The sequence below is a fragment of the Ceratotherium simum genome, chromosome 2, assembly GCF_057802395.1.
Source record: "Ceratotherium simum simum isolate JZ-2026a chromosome 2, ASM5780239v1, whole genome shotgun sequence".
NCBI lineage: Eukaryota > Metazoa > Chordata > Mammalia > Perissodactyla > Rhinocerotidae > Ceratotherium > Ceratotherium simum.
This window is the reverse complement of record NC_141901.1, coordinates 71,595,723-71,617,899: the sequence shown is the minus strand read 5'-3', so window position 1 is coordinate 71,617,899 and position 22,177 is coordinate 71,595,723. Positions and strand designations below refer to the sequence as shown.

The 22,177-nt window shown below is 37.1% G+C and overlaps 1 protein-coding gene across 9 annotated transcripts in view; it reads right to left on the bottom strand.

The window, feature by feature from the left end:
- Window positions 1–22,177, bottom strand: part of EVI5 (ecotropic viral integration site 5) — a 241,607-nt gene that overhangs the window by 175,012 nt on the left and 44,418 nt on the right. For all 9 annotated transcript variants that reach the window (XM_087447490.1, XM_087447458.1, XM_087447460.1 and 6 more), the window contains exon 2: window positions 13,784–14,013. In XM_087447490.1, coding sequence (XP_087303616.1) covers window positions 13,784–13,932 — 149 coding nt within the window. In that variant the 5' untranslated portion in view covers window positions 13,933–14,013. The remainder of the gene's footprint in view (window positions 1–13,783; window positions 14,014–22,177) is intronic.

The window sequence follows — 22,177 nt, the reverse complement described above, 5'->3', positions numbered from 1 at the left end:
GGCATATGAGAGAAAAAAAGACTAGCTTGTATGTGGCAACACGTATTTGTTCTATAATACTATGACTGAAAGATACAAAGGAGGAGAGGAGAAAGAATGGGTTCTCTTTTGGGTATCTGGAGCTTGAGGTGACTGGGGGGACATCCATGTAGATAAGAAGCACAGATGGGCCGGCCCCGTGGCTTAGTGGTTAAGTGCGCGCGCTGCGCTACTGGCGGCCCGGGTTCGGATCCCGGGTGCACACCAACGCACCACTTCTCCGGCCATGCTGAGGCCGCGTCCCACATACAGCAACTAGAAGGATGTGCAGCTATGACATACAACTATCTACTGTGGCTTTGGGGGGAAAAAATAAATAAATAAAATCTTTAAAAAAAGCACAGAAGTTGAAAAGATGGGTCTGAAGCTCAGAAGAGAGGTAACACTCACAAATAGAAATTTGGCAATTGTTGCGAACAGCTGATAGTACTCAGCATAATGCTTTCCTATGAATACCGGAACTAAGAGAGCAGGATACAACAGCAACAGGTCAACATGCCATTTGGTAATGTGTAAATTGCTAAGATAATTTATAAAGAGCTAAGGAAGGATCTAAGAAAGCTAAGGAAGAAAACTGGCATATGAGAAGAACACTCAAGAAAGCTCAATACACTGGCACTTTACCGCAGAGGGAGCAACTTTTCACACATGGGGTTCAAACCTCTCTTGTAACATTACACCAAAGAAACAGGTATGAACATGCAGGGAGAAAGCAACTTGCTAGCTAAAAGAAAGAAATCAGTAGCAACAAAATATATCCTGACTCAGGCAGGAGTCACACCGTTTTACATCAACATCATCAAGCACAAATTCGTGGCTCAGAGCAACAGAAACAAAGAAGGGAGAATTAAGAGAAAACACAAGGAATTAACACAGGAAACAAATCAAAGACAACTCAGAAGAGAGATCCCCAAATGACAGAGATCTCACTAGTTCTAAAAGCACAGGGGTTTTTCTCTTGCTTTGGTTTCTTTAAGATGAGGTCTCAGAAAAGGTGAATATCTGAGTCTTACAGCCCCCTCCCAAATATCCTGATCAGAAACTGATGGTTTGGAGATTACTTTATACAGACATTCCCCAGAGAAGCATAGCAGATTAACTTCTTGGATTTCTTAATTTAAAAAGAGACAATCTGAAGCTAACCTAGTTTGCAACAGAAAGAGCAGTACACTATATTCTTCTAATTAATTATATCATCAAATTCCTCAGGAAACCAGACAACTGATAAAAAATTTAAAACAATCTTCAATGAAAAGAAAACAAATAAAGAGTTCGAATGAAGATCTAAAGGTTTCTCCTATGATTAAAAATACATGAATTTTTAACACAGAGACTTGAAAATACCTGTTTTGCTCGGGAGGTTTTTACTTCCTTAATGTTCATGGCTGTATTATCCTGAGGAAAAATAAGCTAATGCTGCGGTGGTAAAATTACAATGTAAGACCAAAGTCAGATCATCTAGATCAGCACTGTCCAACAGAAATACAATGCAAGTCCCTTACGTAATTTTAAATGTTCTAGAAGCCACATTTAAAGTAAAAAGAAACAGGTGCAATTAATTTTAATAATTTATTTTATCAAATATAGTCAAAATATCATTTTAATATGTAATCAAAAATTTTTAAATTAATGAGATTTGTTTTTTCCAAATCAGCTCTTCAAAATCTGGTGTATATTTTACTCTTACAGCACATCACAATTTAGACTAGTCGAATTTCAGGTGCTCAATTGCCACATATGACTAGTGGCTATCATACTGGACAGTGCAGATTTAGATGTTGGTAAGATACAGAGATATATAAATTAAGGTTTCAAAGATTCCTGCTTACCATATTAAAAAAAAAAACATAAAATACATTTACTTTAGTTTAAAAGAACCCTTTCTATTTCCTCATTCTCATATTTCACCCCCAAAAATCTGATTCCATATAATAGAATGTAAGAGGAAACAAACATAGTTGCAAAATGCCAAACTTGTAAACTACACAAATGATGGCCCATTCAAAATTTAAATTAGCAACATTCCCCTCCTTAATTAAAATGCATTGCTATTACACTCGAACCTTACCTTTGTAAATTCATCTCTGCCAAAGCCTTTGTATTTTTGAAACAAAAAAGAAAAGCACATTTAACACACAGAAAAAAATAGCTGTCCCATTTCAACTTTAAGACTATCAATTATTAACTTTCATCAAACAGATCTTTGACATTGTATTGAACCATTTCCTCACATCTTTTTGAGGTTGTCACATGCACTTATTTTTAAAAACCAGTAACTGGGGCCGGCCCAGCAGCGCAGTGGGTAAGCTCGCGCGCTCCACTTCGGCGACCCGGGGTTCACAGGTTCGGATCCCGGGCGTGGACCCGCGCACTGCTTATCAAGCCATGCTGTGGCAGGTGTCCCACATGTAAAGCAGAGGAAGATGGGCACAGATATTAGCCCAGGGCCAATCTTCTTCAGCAAAAAGAGGAGGATTGCCAATGGATGTTAGCTCAGGGCTAATCTTCCTCACCAAAAAAATAAATAAAAATTTTTAAAAATAAAATAAAAAGTGGTAACTGCAGCGAAACTATGGGAAGGAAAAGTTTCTTATGGAATTTGATATTTTCGTGTTTCTTAAATTTTAATTTTCTAAAATACTGCCATTTTTATACTTTCTGAATCAAAGAGTTAAGTAAAATAACCAGAGACTCATCTACATTTGGGTAGGAGAAGGAAAAAACCTAAATAAAAGCATCTCCCTGTTAAAAGTAGTAGTTGTGTCTCATAATTTTTACTTTAGGTATATAACTTGCACATCTAACATTACAAATCACAGTAGTGGTCAGAGAACATTTAAGTTATCATTCTACAATTTTTCCTTGGACTTAACACACTGATGGGGCAGTAGGGCAGAACAGTGAGAGAAGGGTTAGATCTTAGTGTTTGTCATTTTATTTTTTATTAGAGTGGAGAGATGTGTTTTTTCGCCACACTGTTCTCCTAAAGCAAAACAAGATGTCACTACACTCTACACAAAAATCCTTTCCCATGGATTCTGGGTTTTAATAATTTAAAAAAAGAGAGAGAGGAAGACACAAAATGTGAACTCAAAAAAGGACAAATTTTTGAGTAATTCCACACAAGAACAAAGGGTAACAACCTTCTGCTCCTTTTATTTCTTCAAATTCTTATTTGTCAAAATCTCTTTCCTGAACATCTTTAACCAACTCTAGTAACTATTCTTTAATTGTTAACATAGACACCAAGTACATCTGGTGTTCCGGAGTAAATTGTGAATTATTTGGAAAAAAGTTTATCTATACCTATACCTCATTCACAACAATTTTTAATATAGTACTTTGTATATTTTAGTTACACAATAATTATTGATCACAACCATAAAAAATAAATTCAACTTTGGTCACTTACAAACTCAGCACCAAGTTATCTTTTCTGAAAACTATTTTGCCGTTTAAGAACCAATTCAAAACTTACAAATCCTTTATACCCTTTAGCACTATCTGTAAGTGCTTTACTTTGCCAGTCCTGCTCTAGCTTCATAGCCCACTAAGTTTTCCACACCATACCTCCTTTTGCACTCTTTAATGGCCCTTGTGATTTTCTTTTCTCTGAGGACCTATTTGCGCATAACTTCCTTCATACAATCTAACACTCCGCTTTGCTCTTTCATAACCCTCTTCCAAATTCACTCAACCAAGAAACTTTGCCAATCTACGTTTATGGTAGAAGATTGTGTCCTCCCAAAACCTCAACCAAGAGATTTTGCTCAAAATCTTTAAAATGTAGTAAGCAAAGGGGCAAAAAGTCAAAACCAACACCTACATACACACATGAAACCCACATAAATTTTTCATCATATGACACACTGAGCTTTCTACCTTACCCATCAAATGCTGAGAGCCAAAGAAAACCCTTTAAAAGTACTTTCTAGGAAATGATAATCAGAAGTGGGCAATTTCTATCACCAGGTTTGCATGGGCTAATGTTAAGTTCTGTTCTATGTGGCTCATTTGGGCCAGGTTCAAAATTCCTAGCTCCTAAATCCTGTTTCCAGGAAAATTTTTTCATGCCTCTATTTTCTGTCTCCATGTCAACAAGAAGTGATCAAGCCTGAGGACAGGTCTTGTTAAAGCAGAAATTTCAACAACTACCTCAGCAATAAATTTTTTTTTAAAGCTGAGCAGAGGTAACATTCAGAATATATTTATATATGGTATTAACTTGTAAGGTGGTCTAGTGGTTAAGACTTAGCACTCTCAGTGACACCACCCTGCTGCCCAGGATCATTTCCCAGTCAGGGAACCATACCACTCATCTGTCAGTTGTCAAGCTGTGGCAGCTGCGTGATGCTGAAAGCTATGCCACTGGTATTTCAAATACCAGCAGGGTCACCCACAGTGGACAGATTTCAGCGGAGCTCCCAGACTGACAGACTAGGAAGAAGGACCTGGCCACCCACTTCCAAAAAACTTGTCCATGAAAACCCTGTGCACAGCAGCAGAGCACTGTCTGATATCACACCAGAAGGTTAAGAGGATGGCACAGGGCCTGCCTGGTGGCGCAAGCGGTTAAGAGCGCACCCTCCGCTGCGGCGGCCCGGGGTTCGCAGGTTCAGATCCCAGGCACGCACCGACGCACTGCTTGGCAAGCCATGCTGTGGCGGCGTCCCATATAAAGTGGAGGAAGATGGGCATGGATGTTAGCCCAGGGCCAGTCTTCCTCAGCAAAAAAAGAGGAGGATTGGCAGATGTTAGCAAGGGCTGATCTCCTCACAAAAAAAAAAAGAGGATGGCGCAAAAAGACGGGACAGGGTTCCACTCTGCTGTACACAGGATCGCTAGGAGTCAACTCGACAGCGCTAATAACAAATTAACTCCTAAATCTAACTGTCAAATAATATATATCAATTTTTCTAATCTTAGTCAGACTTCTTCCTCATGCCAAAGGAAAATGTAAAACTTTATAAAAAATTATGTCATTATAGCCATGATGGAGTAACGGAAACTAGACTTACCCACTCCCTTGAAACAACCAAAAAAGAATGGACAAAATATAAGAACTACATGAAAACGACATTTTTTCAAGACTTTAGTTAATAGGCAACAATAGACAGCAATTGCTGAAACTCAGCAGATAAGTGAGGTAAGCCCTAAGATTGCCATCTTACCCGTCCTGAGAAAGTTTCCAGATCCTGGCACAGGTAGGGGAAATTCAGACAGAACCTAGTGCACTCTGAATAGAGTAGATAGAGCTACAGGCCTGAGGAGACCAAGGCGGTTAGCCCAAGGTGGCTAGAGTTCATGGGACAGAGTACCATAGAGGTAAGAAGTATGCAAGATCTTTAGAGACTGGCAGAGGATACCCATCAAGTATTCAGCTGGGAACTGATCAGCAGATCTGTGTAAGCAAACTACCCAAGGCTAGAGAAAAAAACCACCAGAAAAGATTGTATTTAACAGTGGCCACCATTCACACAGGGCCAGGAATAGAATCTGTCCCCACAAGCCAGACTGAAAAAGGTCCTGTTTCAAGGCACATTGGGTAGAGTATACAAAAGGGTCTTGCCTCAGTAGGAGGGAATAATAGCCCTAGGATATGCACTACTCAGAGAAAATTCTTTCCAAGTAAATTAACTGCATTCCAGAACAAAGCTCAAGAATATTTATAGGAAAACAGTCAAACCAAAGTAGAATTCACAATGTCAGGGATCCAGTCAAATATTATCAGGCATGCAAAGAAGCAGGAAAATATAACCAATAATGAGAAGAAAAAGCAATTAATTGGAGCCAGCCCAGTGGCATAGTGGTTAAGTTCTCATGCTCCGCTTCGGCGACCCGGGGTTCGTGGGTTCGGATCCCGGGTGCGGACCTACACACCGTTCATTAAGCCATGCTGTGGTGGCGTCCCACATACAAAACAGAGGAGGACTGGCACAGACGTTAGCTCAGTGACAATCTTCCTCAAGCAAAAAGAGGAAGATTGGCAACAGATGTTAGCTCAGGGCCAATCTTCCTCACCAAAAAAAAAAGAAAAAGAAAAGAAAAGAAAAGGAAAAAGCAATTAATCAAAAGCAAACTAGTATTGACAGAAATGTCAGAATTACCAGACAAGGCCATTAAAAGTTATTATGACTATATTTCTATATGTTCAAAACTTAAGTAGAGATGTACAAACACTCAGCTCCAACTTCTAGAGATGAACTACGATGTGAGAGATGAAAAACACACTGGATGGGATTAATGGGAAATTAGACATGGCAGAAGACAATATTAGCAAACTTGAATATATAGCAATAGAAATTTTACAAAAAATGAACTCAGTATCAGGGAGCTGTGGAACAACTTCAAGTGGCCTAATATAGTCATGCGCCACATAATGATGTTCCAGTCAATAATAGACCGCGTATATGATGATGGTCTCATAAAATTAGTACCATATAGCCTAGGTGTGTAGTAGGCCATACCATCTAGGCTTGTGTAAGTACACTCTATGATGTTCGTACAAGGACAAAATTGCCTAACAACACATTTCTCAGAACATATCCCCGTCATTAAGTGACACATGACTGTATTTATGTAGAGTCACTGAAGAGGAGGAGAAAAAGGGACAAAAAAATTGGAAAAAAAATAGTCAAAAAGTTTCCAAATTTGAAGAAAACTATAAATCTACAAGAAGTTCAACAAAACCCAAATGTAAGAAATATGAAGAAAACTACAATAAGGCACCTCAGAACCAAACTGCTTAAAAAACAGGGATAAAGAGAAAAATCTTAAAAGAAGACAGAGAAAAAAAGACACATTTTATACACAGGAACAAAGATAAGGAATACAGATTTCCCAACAAAAACAATGCAAGAGAGAAGTCAATGAAACATCATTAAAGTACTGGAAAAAAACTGTCAATCTGGAGTTCTATACTCAGAGAAAATATCTCTAAAAATCAAAGGCAAAATGAAGACTCAGACATGCAGGAGCAGCCCCACACTATATGAAATATTAAAGGAAGTCCTTCAGGCAGAAGGAGAATGATATCAGTTGGAAATCTGGAGCTAAAGAAAGAAGCAAAGAGCACCAGAAATGTAAACTACATAGGTAAATATGAGATTTTTTCCTTATTATTTTGATTTCATTTAAAACAAAATTGACCGTTGAAGCAAAAATAATAACGCACTATGGAGTTTATAGCACATATAAAGTAAAATGAGGGCTGGCCCGGTGGCATAGTGGTTAAGTTCTTGCACTCCACTTTGGCGGCCTGGCGTTCGTGGGTTCAGATCCCAGGTGTGAACCTATACACTGCTCATCAAGCCATGCTGTGGTGGTGTCCCACACACAAAATAGAGGAAGACTGGCACAGATGTTAGCTCAGGGCCAACTTTCCTCGCCAAAAAATAAATAAATACATAAAATAAAGGTAAAATGTATGACAAAACTAGCTCAAAGGACTGAGAGGAGAAATGGAAATGTACTATACTAAGTTCTTACACTACATGTGAAGTGGTATGAGATCCCTTGAAGGTAGACTGTGATAGTTAAAGATGTATACTATGAACCCTAAAGCAAGCAGTAAATAATAAAACAAAGACTTATAGCAAATAAATCAACAAAGATAAAATAGAATCATAAAAAATATTCCATTAAGTCGAAAGAAGGCAGAAAAATAAAAAGAAAACAAACAACAGTAGAAAACGAGATGACAGATTTAAACATAGCCATATCAATAATCATATTAATTGTACATGATCTATTTTCCTCAAAACCTGAAAAAGATCATGTTAAGTGAAAGAAGCCAGTCACAAAAGACCACCTATTGTATGATTCCATATATGGAATCATAACAAAATGTCCAGAATAGGCAAACCCATAAAGATAGAAAGTAGATAAGTGGTTACTAGGGACTGGAAGGAGGGTGAAAAGGGGAGACTAATGGGTTGAGAGTTTCTTTTGGGGGTCATGAAAATGTTCTGAAATTGAGTAGCGGCAATGGCTGCACAACTTTGTGAATATACTAAAAACCACTAAATTGTACACTTTTTAAAAGGGTGAATTTTACGGTATGTGAGTAAATTAAAAATAATAACACAATGAAAATACAAAAAATGGAGCCAAAATAATATAGCACAGTATATATTTATACTATATACTATAAAGTAAAGTATATATTTTCTTGGATCCATCTCTGCAAAAAGATTCTAATTCCCACTTCATTCCATAAGGTATGAGTACGTGATTTGCTTTTGCCAATAAAATGTCAGTTGAAGTTATGTGTACCACTTCCTAGCAGATGTTTTAAGGTATTTCCACTAAATCCCTTTTCCATTTGCCATGAGTCTAGTTTATCCTGGATATGGGCTGGTCATTGGTCTTGGAATGAAGAAGTAAGGAGCAAAGATGTATTCAACCTGCAGCCTGAGATGAATATGAATGTGAGCAAGAAATAAAACCTTGTTGTTGTAATAAAAAAAAAAAAGTAAATGGTCTAAATACTCCCCAGTTAAAAGGCAAAGATCATGAGACTGTAATTAAAATAGTAAGACTCAACTACTCAACTATATGCTGCCTAATTGACAAACTTTAGAATAGACAAACTTTTAAAGATAAAGAAAAAAATAGAATAAAAGTAAAGGATGGAAAAATATATAAAATTTTAACACTATTCAAAAGAAAGCTACAATGACTATAAGAAATAAAGTAGATTTCTAAGTAAACCGTATTACCAGGGATAAAGAAGGCATTTGACAAGAGAACATAACAATCCCAAATGTTTATATACCTAATAATACAAACTTTAAATTACATAAAACAAAGAAGTATAAAATTTAAAGAGAAATAGACAAGTCTACAATTATAGTTGGAAGTTTCAATACTCCTCTCTCAATATCTGATACAACAAGTAAACAGAAAACCAGCAAAGATATAGTGGACTTAAACAACATTATCAATCAACCTGAATCAATTAACATTTATAGAACACACTACCAAACAATAGCTGAATACACATTCTTCTCAAGTATGCATAAAACATTTACCAAAATAGAACATGTTCAGGACCATAAAACAAGTCTCAATAAATTTAAAGGGATGCTGCTAAAGTAGGGCTTACAGAGAAATGTAAAGCACTACACACTTATATTAGGAAAAAAGAAAGATCACACAGACATTACAAGGACATAAAGCATTACAGATAAAAAGTCAGACCACAAGACAACTACAGACCAATTTCCCTCTTGAACGTAAATGCAAAAATTCCAAACAAAAATTTTAAGAGATCAAATCCAACAATATTTTGCGTGTGTGTGTGTGTGTGTGTGTGTGTGTGTGTGTGAGAAGATCAGCGCTGTGCTAACATCTGCCAATCCTCCTCTTTTTTTGCTGAGGAAGACTGGACCTGGGCTAACATCCGTGTCCATCTTCCTCCACTTTATATGGGACGCCGCCACAGCATGGCTTACCAAGCAGTGCGTTGGTGCGCGCCTGGGATCCGACCTGGCAAACCCTGGGCCGCCGCAGCGGAATGCATGCACTTAACCGCTTGTGCCACCGGGCCAGCCCCCCAAATCCAACAATATTTTATAAAGACTAATACAGTCTTTATTTTATAGTCTAATATCTTATAAAGTCTAATATATCATGACCAAGTGGGGTTTATCCCAGGAATGCAAAGTTGGTTTAACATTCAAAAATCAATATAATTCACCATATTAGACTAAAAGAGGAAAATCATATGATCATTTCAATAGACGCAGGAAAAGCACTTGACAAAATCTAACATCTATTTCTTATAAACTCTCAGCAAACAAGGAATAGAAAGGAACTTCCTCAGTCTAATAAAAGCCAGCTACAAAAACCCACAGTTAACTTCGTATTTAATGCTTTCCACCTAAGACCAGGAAAACAACAAGGATGTCTGTTCATTATTCAGATTCAAGTTTGCACTGGAGGTACTAGCCAGTTGCAATAAGGCAAGAAAAAGAGATAAAAGGCATCCAGATAGAAAAGAAAGAAGGAAAAGTGCTTCTATTCACAGATGACATGCTCACCTATATAGAAAATCTAATGGAATCTTAAAAAAACAACAAAACCTACTAGAACAAGTGAGTTTAGCAAGGTGGCAGGATACAAGATCAAGAAAAGAAAAACAATTGTATCTATATGCTAGCAACGAACAATCAAAAATTAAATTTACAAAAACAATACCATGCACAAGTAATAAGTAAATGAGAAATACACTGTGTTCATGGGTGGAAGAGAATATTGTTAGGGATTTAATGTAATTCCAATCAAAATCTCAGCAAGTGTTTTTGTAGAAATTAACAACTTGCTGTAAAATTCATAAAGGAATGCAAAAGACCAAAAATAGTCAAAATGAAAGAAGATAGAGCATTAACACTATCTGATGTCAAGACTTATAAAGCTACAATAATCAAGACAGTATTATACTGGCATTAAGATAGACAAATAGATCAATGGACCAGAATGGAGTCCAGAAATAGGCCCATGCATACATGGACAACAGATTTTTTGACAAAAGTGCAAAAGTAATTAAGTGAAGAAAGCATAGCTTTTCAACAAATAGTACAGGAACAATTAATTATGCATATTCAAAAAAAGAACTTTGATCTCTACTTTGCTCCATATACAAAATTAACTCAAAATGGATCATAGACCTAAATGTAAAACTTAAAACACTGAAACTTCTACAACATTACATAGGAGTCAATCTGTGTGACCTTGGGTCATCAACAGCACAATCCATAAAGAATAATTTCAAACTGGATCTCATCAAAATTTAAAAGTTTTGCTTTTAGAAAGATATTGTCAAGAGAATGATAAGCCATGGACCAGGGAAAAATATTTGAAAGGCACATATCTGATAAAGGACATGTATCCCAAATATATACAGAACTCCTGAAATATAATAATAAGAAAGCAAACCAGGGCCGGTCCGGTGGTGTAGCGGTTAAGTGCGCATGCTCCGCTTCAGCGGCCCGGGGTTCGCAGGTTTGGATCCCAGCTCCGCACGGAAGCACCACTCGTCAAGCCATTCTGTGGCAGGGTCCCATATAAAAAGTAGAGAAAGATGGGCACAGATGGTAGCCCAGGGCCAGTCTTCCTCAGCAAAAAGAGGAGGATTGGCATTGGAAGTTAGCTCAGGGCCCATCTTCCTCACAAAAAAAAAAACAAAAAAAGCAAACTACCTAATTTTTTTAAATGGGGAAAAATTTCAAATAGCTATTTTATCCAAGAAGATATATCAATGGCAAACAAGCACATAAAAAGATGCTCAACACCATTAGGGAAATGCAAATTAAAACCACAAGATACCAATACCTATTAGAATGGCTAAAATTAAAAAGACTAACTATACGAAGTGTTGGCAAGGATGTAGAGGAACTGAAATATTCATACACTGATGGTGGGAACGTGAAAAAATATAGACCCTTTGGAAAACAGTCTGCCAGTTAAAGGTACACATACCATATAAACCAGCCATTCCATTCCTAGGTATTTGTCCAGGAGAAATAAAAGCACACATTGATACAAAGGTTTGTACACAAATGTTTATAGCATTTCGTAACAATGGATGAGTAAGTAAACTGTGATATATGCATACAATGGAATACTACTAAGCAATAAAAAGGAATGAACTATTCATATGTGCTACAACATGGATGAATCTCAAAATAATTATGCTGAGTGAAATAATCCATTAAAAAAGAGTACATACTGTATGATTCCATTTCTATAAAATTCTAGAAAATGCAAGCTAATCTATAGTGACTGAAAGCAGATCAGTGGCTACCTGGAGGTGAGAAGGGGGATAATGGATACGTTCGTTTTCTTGATTTTGGTGATAATTTCACAGGTATATACATATGTCAAAACTTATCAAATTGTACACCTTAAGTGTGTGTACTTTATTATCTCAATGATATATCACAAAAGCTGTAAGAAATTATCTCTGTTATTATCCTTAAAGCCAGTGGTGGTACACATCTTGACTGAACACAAAAGGGTGCTCTTCCAATAATTCTTTTGTGGCTGATGCCCTAAAAAGCTTCTGATGATAATATGGTGAAGGGGCACACAGGTTCCAGAGTACACATTCCTAGCAGAGTAAATAACTATTTCATATCCAATAAGAGAAAAAGGACACTTTGCCTTCCATGAATAAATTCATGAGATTTCCACTCTAAACCACAAATCAGATATCTATCCTAAATTATATTATTTTACAACTTAACAAAAGGAGACTATTTAGAGAGTTTAAAACAAAGCTGGTATTTTTCTTTGCCTTAAAAAATTTTCTAAAAGTTAATAAGAATTTAGGGTATTTTCTATATTAAGAAAACAAATCTCTAGTGCTATCTGAGCCAGAAGAAAATTTTAGTCCAACTTTAGTTTTAAGACCGACTCCTCCAAAAAAGACTCGAATACTTTTGTTAAGCAATTTTGATAAACAAGGAGCCAAAAACTAGAAAATAAACATTCTTAATATGAGAAAATATTTAAAATTTTGAATATTGGGGCCAGCCCGGTGGCGTAGTGGTAAAGTGCGCATGCTCCACTTCGGTGGCCCGGGGTTTGCGGGTTCAGATCCCTGGCACGGACCTACACACAGCTTATCAGCCATGCTATGGCAGGCATCCCACATATAAAGAAGAGGAAGATGGGCACGGATGTTAGCCCAGGGCCAATCTTCCTCAGCAAAAAGAGGAGGACTGGCAACAGATGTTAGCTCAGGGTTAACCTTCCTCACCAAAACAAATAATCACCAAGACAAAAAACAACAAATGTTGGAAAGGATGTGGAGAAACAGGAACCCTCATACACAGCTGGTGGGAATGCAAACTGGTGCAGCCTCTATGGAAAACGGTATGGAGATTCCTCAAAGAATTAAAAATAGAGATGCCCTATGACCCAGCCATCCCACTACTGGGAATCTATCCAACGAACCTGAAATCAACAATCCAAAGAGGCTTATGCACCCCTATGTTCATTGCAGCGTTATTCACCATAGCCAAGAAGTGGAAGCAACCTAAGTGTCCCTCGTCTGACGATTGGATTAAGAAAATGTGGTATATATATACAATGGAATACTACTCAGCCATAAAAAAAGACAAAATCGTCCCATTTGCAACAGCATGGATGGGCCTGGAGCGTATTATGTTAAGTGAAATAAGCCAGGAAGAGAAAGACAAACACTGTATGATCTCACTCATATGTGGACTATAAACCAACACATGGACAGAGAAAACTGTACTGTGGTTACCAGGGGCAATGGAGGTGGGGGGGTGGGCACAAGGGGTGAAGGGAGTCATATATATGGTGATGGACAAACAAAAATGCACAACCCAAAATTTCACAATGTTAAAAACCATTAAAACCTCAATAAAATAAATAAATAAATAAAATAAAATAAAATAAAATAAAATTTTGAACATGGGGCCGGCCCCATGGCTTAGCGGTTAAGTGCGCGCGCTCCGCTGCTGGCGGCCCGGGTTCGGATCCCGGGCGCGCACCGATGCACCGCTTCTCCGGCCATGCTGAGGCCGCGTCCCACATACAGCAACTAGAAGGATGTGCAGCTATGACATACAACTATCTACTGGGGCTTTGGGAGAAAGAATAAATAGATTAATTAAATTAAAAAAATTTTGAATATGGCATATATTCAACCATATGAATGGTTGAGTTTGTATGACAATTGGAGAGAGAAAAGCCAAGCAACCTTACTCACCTATTTTGTTCCTCCAGTTTAGCCAGGAGTTCTAAGTCGTCTGGACTCAACTGTGATGGGGAAGATGGTGAAAGGGCTGGTGTTGATAGTGTGGTAGAGGAGGATGTAGTGTGTAACGAAGTAGATGGACTTGCCACCTGACTGGCCATTTGACTGACTGTATGTGATACTGTGTTCTTCACCCATGAGAGAGTAGAACTCAGCTTTTCTGCAACCTTTTCTGTCGCCACCTAAGGATAAAAATAAAAGTTGCATATATGTTAGTTTTACTGTATTCACTAACAAGAACTTGATAATCTTGTTAAGTTTTACTTAATAACCACCATCAGAATATTCTCTTTGAGATGATATAGATAAAATCTGTTTTAGCAACAATTATCCTAACATTCAGCTTTTGGAAACTGTTTATTTTTAGTTCTGCAGCACAAACAAACTAGAACAGTGTTTTCTAAACTTCAGGCTGAAATCCCTCTGGGAGTGATAAAATCAATTTAATAGGTAACACCAGCATTTTTTAAAAATGGAAAAGGGCAGAAAATGTCAGTGTAAAAATATGCTGTCTTATGAAATTTTTGTTTCAGTTATGTATATGTATTAAAACTATAGAGTACATGTATATATATGTATAAGTGTACTGAGTTGGAATATAAAATGTATTCTTTATTGGGGTTGTAGTCAGAACCATTTAAAAGTCAAGGAGTTAAAACATGTCCATTAGGTGATGAGGATAGGGAAATCCTGTAACATGACTAACAATTCAACAAAAACTGGGTTTGCTTAGCATAAATAAGATGTAACAAGACCCACGATATATGGTTGAGTTAGAGTGAGAGAGATTCAAGGTACCATATTCAAATAGCTAGAACTTTTCAGAAATAGAATGGACTGCCCAGAAAGAGTTGACATTCCCCACCAATGGCTACAATAGAGCAGTAAGTATAAGAGCCGAATGTCAAGAGCTGGCTGAAGATGAGTTTCCATTTTAGGTTGGCAACCAGGACTAGAACAACCTTTAAGACCCCTACCATCTCGAAGATTCAACGAATTATACATATGTCCATATATAAATCATACCAACTTCCTAAGCAGATATGTATACAACAAATTCAGCTGAAAGACAAAATATACATAAATAATATTCAAACAAGGCACTATCACTTCAGTAATGAAAAACAATGTTAACAATAACCATATTTGAATACCTATAAAACACTAGACATTCTTAATATGAGTTTACAAAATAAGGTATAATAGGTTTTTTAAGAGATTGTACTTTTTAAAAAACTATGATAAAAAGAGCTTCTTGATTGTGAAGTGCTTAGACATACAAAAGCTAAAAACTATGAATGCTTTTATGTCCCGAGAAGACCTTAAATTTTATTCAATAGGTAAATGGCTACAGCACTACAAATTATTTTCTGAATCAGCATATACTCAGCTACCCTTGGTTATATGTAGCAATTCATACACACGAAAATTAAAACACCAACATATACATACAAATAAAAATCCCACCCAGACTGTCTTAGCAGATACAGCTCTCCCTCATAGGTTGCTGCCCAAGGCCTTCCTCCTCACCTCAATACATACAGGACTCTCTATTTCTATCCCTCTGCCCCCACTTCCTCCATCTCAACCCAGCAGGAAAATTCAATGTAGGGAAAGGATAAAATGGAAAAGAGAGGGCCGGCCCTGTGGCTTAGCGGTTAAGTGCGCGCGCTCCGCTGCTGGCGGCCCGGGTTCGGATCCCGGGCACGTACCGAGGCACCGCTTCTCCAGCCATGCTGAGGCCGTGTCCCATATACAGCAACTAGAAGGATGTGCAGCTATGACATACAACTATCTACTGGGGCTTTGGGGAAATAAATAAATAAATAAATAAAATTTTTTTTAAAAAATGGAAAAGAGATACTAAGGTCATAGTTAAGCCACTTAACATGAGGCTGGAACTTCTAGGAAGACAAAGATTTGATTACAAGCACTGAATAGGGAACAAGAGTTTTATTATAAACCTAAGGATACCTCTCATTTCTTTTTTCCATTAACTTTACCCTTTTAGAACTTACTTCCCTTGGGAATGACATTATAGAAGGGATCAGGGGATTCTTACCATCAAGGAAAGCACTCCCAAGAAAGACAAGCAAGATGAAGCATGGGAGCCAAGGAAAAGAAGCATGGGACAGATTATTTAGGCTTCCAGGCAAAAGAAGTCCTCACCATCGCATAGACCAGTAGCACAGCTGATCAGGGCAAAAAGCCAGATAGGAAGCAAAGAATAATTCAGCCAGAACTTCCTTTGTGCTAGGAAATGGTAGGAGCCATGATAGACAACTGTGAAGATAGCCTACTGTGATTTGTTATCCTATTGATCTTCTCTACATAGTTACTACTACAAATTCAATTGTGAAGATGGGACTAATTTGCATCCCAAAAGCACATTATATTTTAAAATAGAAAACTTAACACGTAAAATTTATAGAAAAATGTTACTCTTTACTAATACCAACCATTAATTTCAAACATACAACTTTCAAGAATTAATGCTTTACATTTCCATTATACAAAAATTCTCTACTCAAGTTAATCACAGCAAAGGGAAAAGACACCTACTACTTGCTTTAATTTATTAAAACAAATAAATTTATCATACCCCTTCTGCACACTGTAGCAACAGGCTTCCATTTAAAGAGTTTGGAATAACGAAGAGCACAATCCTGGCATCCTTTCAACCTTGCTGAAATGAGATTTCGTCTATAACTATTGGAGGCTCAACAACCCATCTTCAAATTTTAAATTCTTAAATGTAATTGGAGTATTTAATTGCAGTTGCACTTTAATAACATTTAATACTCATGGTTCTAGAAATCCCACAGGACTGAATTATTTTTCATATATGATGACATTTTTCCTTTAACTCTACTTTTCAAAATCTCCACCCTGCCCCCTCTAAACCCCTTTCCCTCATCCTATGGTAAATTGAAGTCATGAAGACATAGTAACTATCTGACAATGCAATTACGTCACAAAGTTCCTGTCATAGAGGTGTTATGCATTTATTTTTAAACATGAACATACTTTGAAAAAGTTAAAGCCATCATTTAAAAAGCTTAGTAATCAGACACAAAAGGCCACATATTGTATGATTCCATTTATATAAAATGTCCAGAATAGGCAAATCCAGAAACAGAAAGTAGATCAGTGGCTTTGACGGGCTAGGGAACGGGGGTTGGGGATTGATTGCTAATGGGTACGGGGTTTCTTTGTGGAGAGATGAAAATGTTCTGGGATTCGACCGTGGTGATGGTTATACAACCTTGTGAATACACTAAATGTCATTAAACTGTACAGTTTAAAGGAGTGAATTTTATGGCATATGAATTATATCTCAATTTTAAAAGGGCTTAGTCAATCCGAAAAAGCTACATAACGCATGATTCCAACTATATGACACTCTGGAAAAGCCAAAACTATGGCGACAGTAAAAAGATCAGCGGTTGCCAGGGGCTGAGGGGAGGGAAGGGATGAACAGGCAGAGCACAGAGGATTTTTAGGGCAGTGAAAACAACTGTGTAAGATATCATAATGATGCATACGTGTCATTATACATTTGTCCAAACCCATAGAATGTACAACACCAAGAATGAACTGTAATGTAAACTACAGACTTTGGGTAATCATGATGCGTCAACGTAGGTTCATCAACTGCAACACATATTCCACTCTGGTGGAGGATGTTGATAATGGTGAAAGGTATGCATGTGAGTGGCAGGGCGGATATGGGAAATCTCTGTACTTTCCATTCAATTTTGCTGTGAACCTAAAATTGCTCTAAAAAAGTAAAATCTTAATAAAATAATAAATAAATATAAATAAGTTTAGTAAAAGCCTTAGATATTACTACAATATTTGAATAGGATCTCCCATGAGAAACAATCCCAGTTCCTTTATCACTTTGTATTTTATTAGAACTTATAAGGATGCTCTAAACTCCCAAAAAGGACTACTTTTTAATGAAGTATAGTTGACATACAATATTGTATCAGTTTCAGGCATACAATATAGTGATCCGACATTTACTTATAAAATGATCATCCTGATATGACTAGTTACCATCTGTTATCCTACAAAGTTATTACAATATTGTTGACTTTATTCCCTATGCTGTACACTACATCCCCATGACCTACTTATTTTATGACTAGAAGTTTGTACCTCTTAACTCCTTCACTATTTTGCCTTTCCCCCTACCCCTCTCCCCTCTGGCAACCACCAATTTCTTCTCTGTATCTATGAGTCTGCTTCTGTTTGTTAGTTCATTTGTTTTGTTTTGTTTTTTAGATTCCATATATAAGTGAAATCATATGGTACTATTCTTTCTCTGTCTGCTTATTTCACTTAGCATAATACCCTCTAGATCCATCCATGTTGTTGCAGATAGCAAGATTTCATTCTTTTTTATGGCTGAATAATATCCCATTGTGTATATATGTGTGTGTGTATGTATATGTGTGTGTGCGTGTGAACACGTGGGCATATATCTTTTCGAATTAGTGTTTTTGTTTTCTTCAGATAAATACTCAGAAGTAGTATTGCTGGATCATAGGGTAGGTCTATTTTTAATTTATTTATTTATTTTTTTTTGAGGAAGATCAGCCCTGAGCTAACATCCATGCTAATCCTCCTCTTTTTGCTGAGGAAGACCGGCTCTGAGCTAACGTCTATTGCCAATCCTCCTCCTTTTTTTTTCCCCAAAGCCCCAGTAGACAGTTGTATGTCATAGTTGCATATCCTTCTAGTTGCTGTATGTGGGACATGGCCTCAGCATGGCCGGACAAGCAGTGAGTGGGTGCGCACCCACGCGCCCGGGATCCGAACCCGGGCTGCCAGTAGTGAAGGGCGAGCACTTAACCGCTAAGCCACGGGGCCGGCCTTATTTTTAATTTTTTGAGGAACCTCTATACTGTTTTCCGTAGTGGCTGCACTAATTTATATTCTCACCTACAGTGTATGCGAGTTCCCTTTTCTCTACATCTGTGCCAACACTTGTTGTTTGTTGTCTTTTTGATAATAGCCATTCTGATAGTCTGAGGTGACATCTCACTGTGGTTTTGATTTGCATTTCCCTGATGATTACTGATGTTGAGCACCCTTTCATTTACCTGATGGTCATCTGTTTGTCTTCTTTGGAGAAATGTCTATTCAGGTCCTCTTCCCATTTTTTAATCAGATTATTTGTTTTTTTGATATTGAGTTGTATGAGTTTTTTATACATTTTGGATATTAATCCCTTATTGGATATATCATTTGCAAATATATTCTCCCATTCAGTAGGTTGCCTTTTTGTTTTGTTGATGGTTTCCTCCACTGTGCAAAAGCTTTTTAGTTTGATGTAGTCCCATTTGTTTATTTTTGCTTTTGTTACCCTTGCCTGGGGAAACATATCTAAAAAAATATCGCTAAGACTGATGTCAAAGAGTTTACTACTTACGTGTTGTTCCAGGAGTTTTATGGTTTCAGGTCCTACATTTAAATCTTTAATCTATTTTGAGTTTATTTTTGTATATTGTGTAAGAAAGTGGTCCAATTTCATTCTTTTGTATGTTATCTGCCCAGTTTTCCCAACACCATTTACTGAAGAGACTCTTTTCCCCATTGGTATATTCTTGCCTCCTTTGTTGTAAATTGACCATATAGGCGTGGGTTTATTTCTGGGCTCTCTATTCTGTTCCACTGATGTATACATCTGTTTTTGCGCCGGTACCACACTGTTTTGATTACTACAGCTTTGTGGTACAGTTTGAAATCAGGGAGCGTGATACCTCCAGCTTTATTGTTCTTTCTCAAGATTGCTTTGGCTATTTGGGGTACTTTGTGGTTCCATACAAATTTCAGGAATATTTGTTCTAGCTCTGTGAAAAATGCCATTGGTATTTTAATAGGGATTACAATGAATATGTAGATTGCTTTGGGTAGTATGCACATTTTAACAATATTAATTCTTCCAATCCACAAGCATGGTATATCTTTCCATTTATTTGTATTGTCTTCAATTTCTTTTATCAGTGTCTTATGGTTTTCAGCGTACAGGTCTTTCACCTCTTTTGTTAAATTTATTCCTAGGTATTTTATTCTTTTTGATGCAAGTGTAAATGGGATTAAGGACTACTTTTAGAGATTCCAATTTTAGATCCAAAATACTTATACAAGGTCAGAAAGTTACTAAGTAAGAGTAGAATGAAAATTGGATGTAGTCCCTAACAAGAGTGAGCAAGACCAAAAGTTGGCAATGGATGTGGTCACTAATGACCTCAGTGAGTCCATTTCACCGTGAAGTAAGCAGAAACCAGATTACAGTGGGTTGAGGAGCATCTGAGAGATGAAGAATTAGGAGCTGCAAAATAGTCTCATTTCCACCACTATGATCTTCATTCTTGAGAATTCTTGATTCAGACTGATTTCCTGAAGGCTGGATGTTCCAGAAAGTTGGTTAGAACTTTACTATACAACAAACCTTACTTTCCAAAATTGCCTTCAAACAGACACTAACTTCACTTGATTTTATTAAATGAAGAAAAAAACTGGTACAATTCAAATAATTAGGCTGTTGTGGTTATTTTTTTATCATTGTTGGGTTACCTTATTTTACAATATCAAGGCTAATTCAGCAATTTAGCATTTTATTTTTTAGGATTTTCATATCGCTTAATATTAACTCACTTAATGCTCACTCACAATTCTGTAGGACAGACAATGTCTTCATTTTAGAGATAAGAAATCCAAGTAAAGATCATTTAAAAGACTTACCTCTTTAACTCAAAATGGATCAAAGACCTAACCATAAAGGCTAAAACTATAAAACTCTTAGAAGAAAACACAGGGGAAAAGCTTCATGACAATGATTTGGCAATGATTCCTTAAATATGATACCAAAAGCACAGACAAAAAAGAAAAAATTAGATAAACTGGATTTCATCAAAATTAAAACTTTCGTGCATCAAAGGACACTATCAACAGAGTGAAAAGGAAGCCCACAGAATGGAAAAAAATATTTCCAAATCATATATCTGATAAGGGATTATATGCAGAATATTATTAAAAAGCTTCTAAAATCAACAACGCCGACAAACTCAAGCAACGCAATTAAAAAATTGGCAAAGGAGGGCCGGCCCCATGGCTTGGCGGTTAAGTGCGCGCGCTCCGCTGCTGGCGGCCCAGGTTCGGATCCCGGGCGCGCACCGACGCACCACTTCTCCGGCCATGCTGAGGCCGCGTCCCACATGCAGCAACTGGAAGGATGTGCACCTATGACATACAACTATCTACTGGGGCTTTGGGGGGAAAATAAATAAATAAATAATCTTTTAAAAAAAAAAAAAATTGGCAAAGGACTTGAAACAACATTTCTCCAAAAATATACAAATGGCCAATAAGTGCAATAAGCATATGAAAAGATGCTGAACATCACCAATTAGGGAAATGCAAACCAAAGCCACAATAAGATACCACTTAACATATATTAGGATGGCTACTATAAAAAAAAAATGTGCCGGGGGGTGGGGGGACGTGGGGTGGGAGGTGGACCGGTGGCCAGGTGGTTAAGTTCAGCATGTTCTGCTTCAGCGGCCTGGGTTCGTTTCCCAGGTGTGGATCTACACCACTTGTCAGTGGCCATGCTGTGGCGGAAACCCACATACAAAAATAGAGGAAGATTGGCAACAGATGTTAGTTCAGGGTGAATCTTCCTCAGCAAAAAAAAAAATGGAAAATAACAAATGTTGGCATTGTTGATGGGAATGTAAAATGGTGCAGCTGCTGTGGGAAACAGTATGGTGGTTCCTCAAAAAATTGAACAGAGTATTACCATATGACCCTCCGATTCTACTTCTGGGTATATAACCTAAAAGACTGAAAAAAGGGCCTCAAAGTTCACAGCAGCATTATTCATAATAGCCAAATGGTAGAAGCAACTCAAGTGTTCATCAATGGATAAATGGATAAATAAAATGTATTATATACATACAATGAAATATTATTCAGTCTTAAAAAAGGAAATTCTGACATATGCTACAACCTAAATGAACCCTGAAGACATTAAGTGAAATAAGCCAGTCACAAAATGACAAATATTGTATGATTCTACTTATATGAGGTACCTAGAGTAGTCAAATTCATAGAGTCAGAAAGCACAATGGTGGTTGTCAGCGGAGTGAGGAATGGAAAGTTTAATGGGTACTCTGGAGATGAATGGTGATGACGGTTATACAACAATGTGAATGTACTTAATGCCACTGAACTATACACTTAAAAATGGTTAAGATGGTAAATTTTATTTTATATATATATTTTACCACAATTAAAATTTTTTTAAAAACTTACCTCTTTCATTTCTTATAT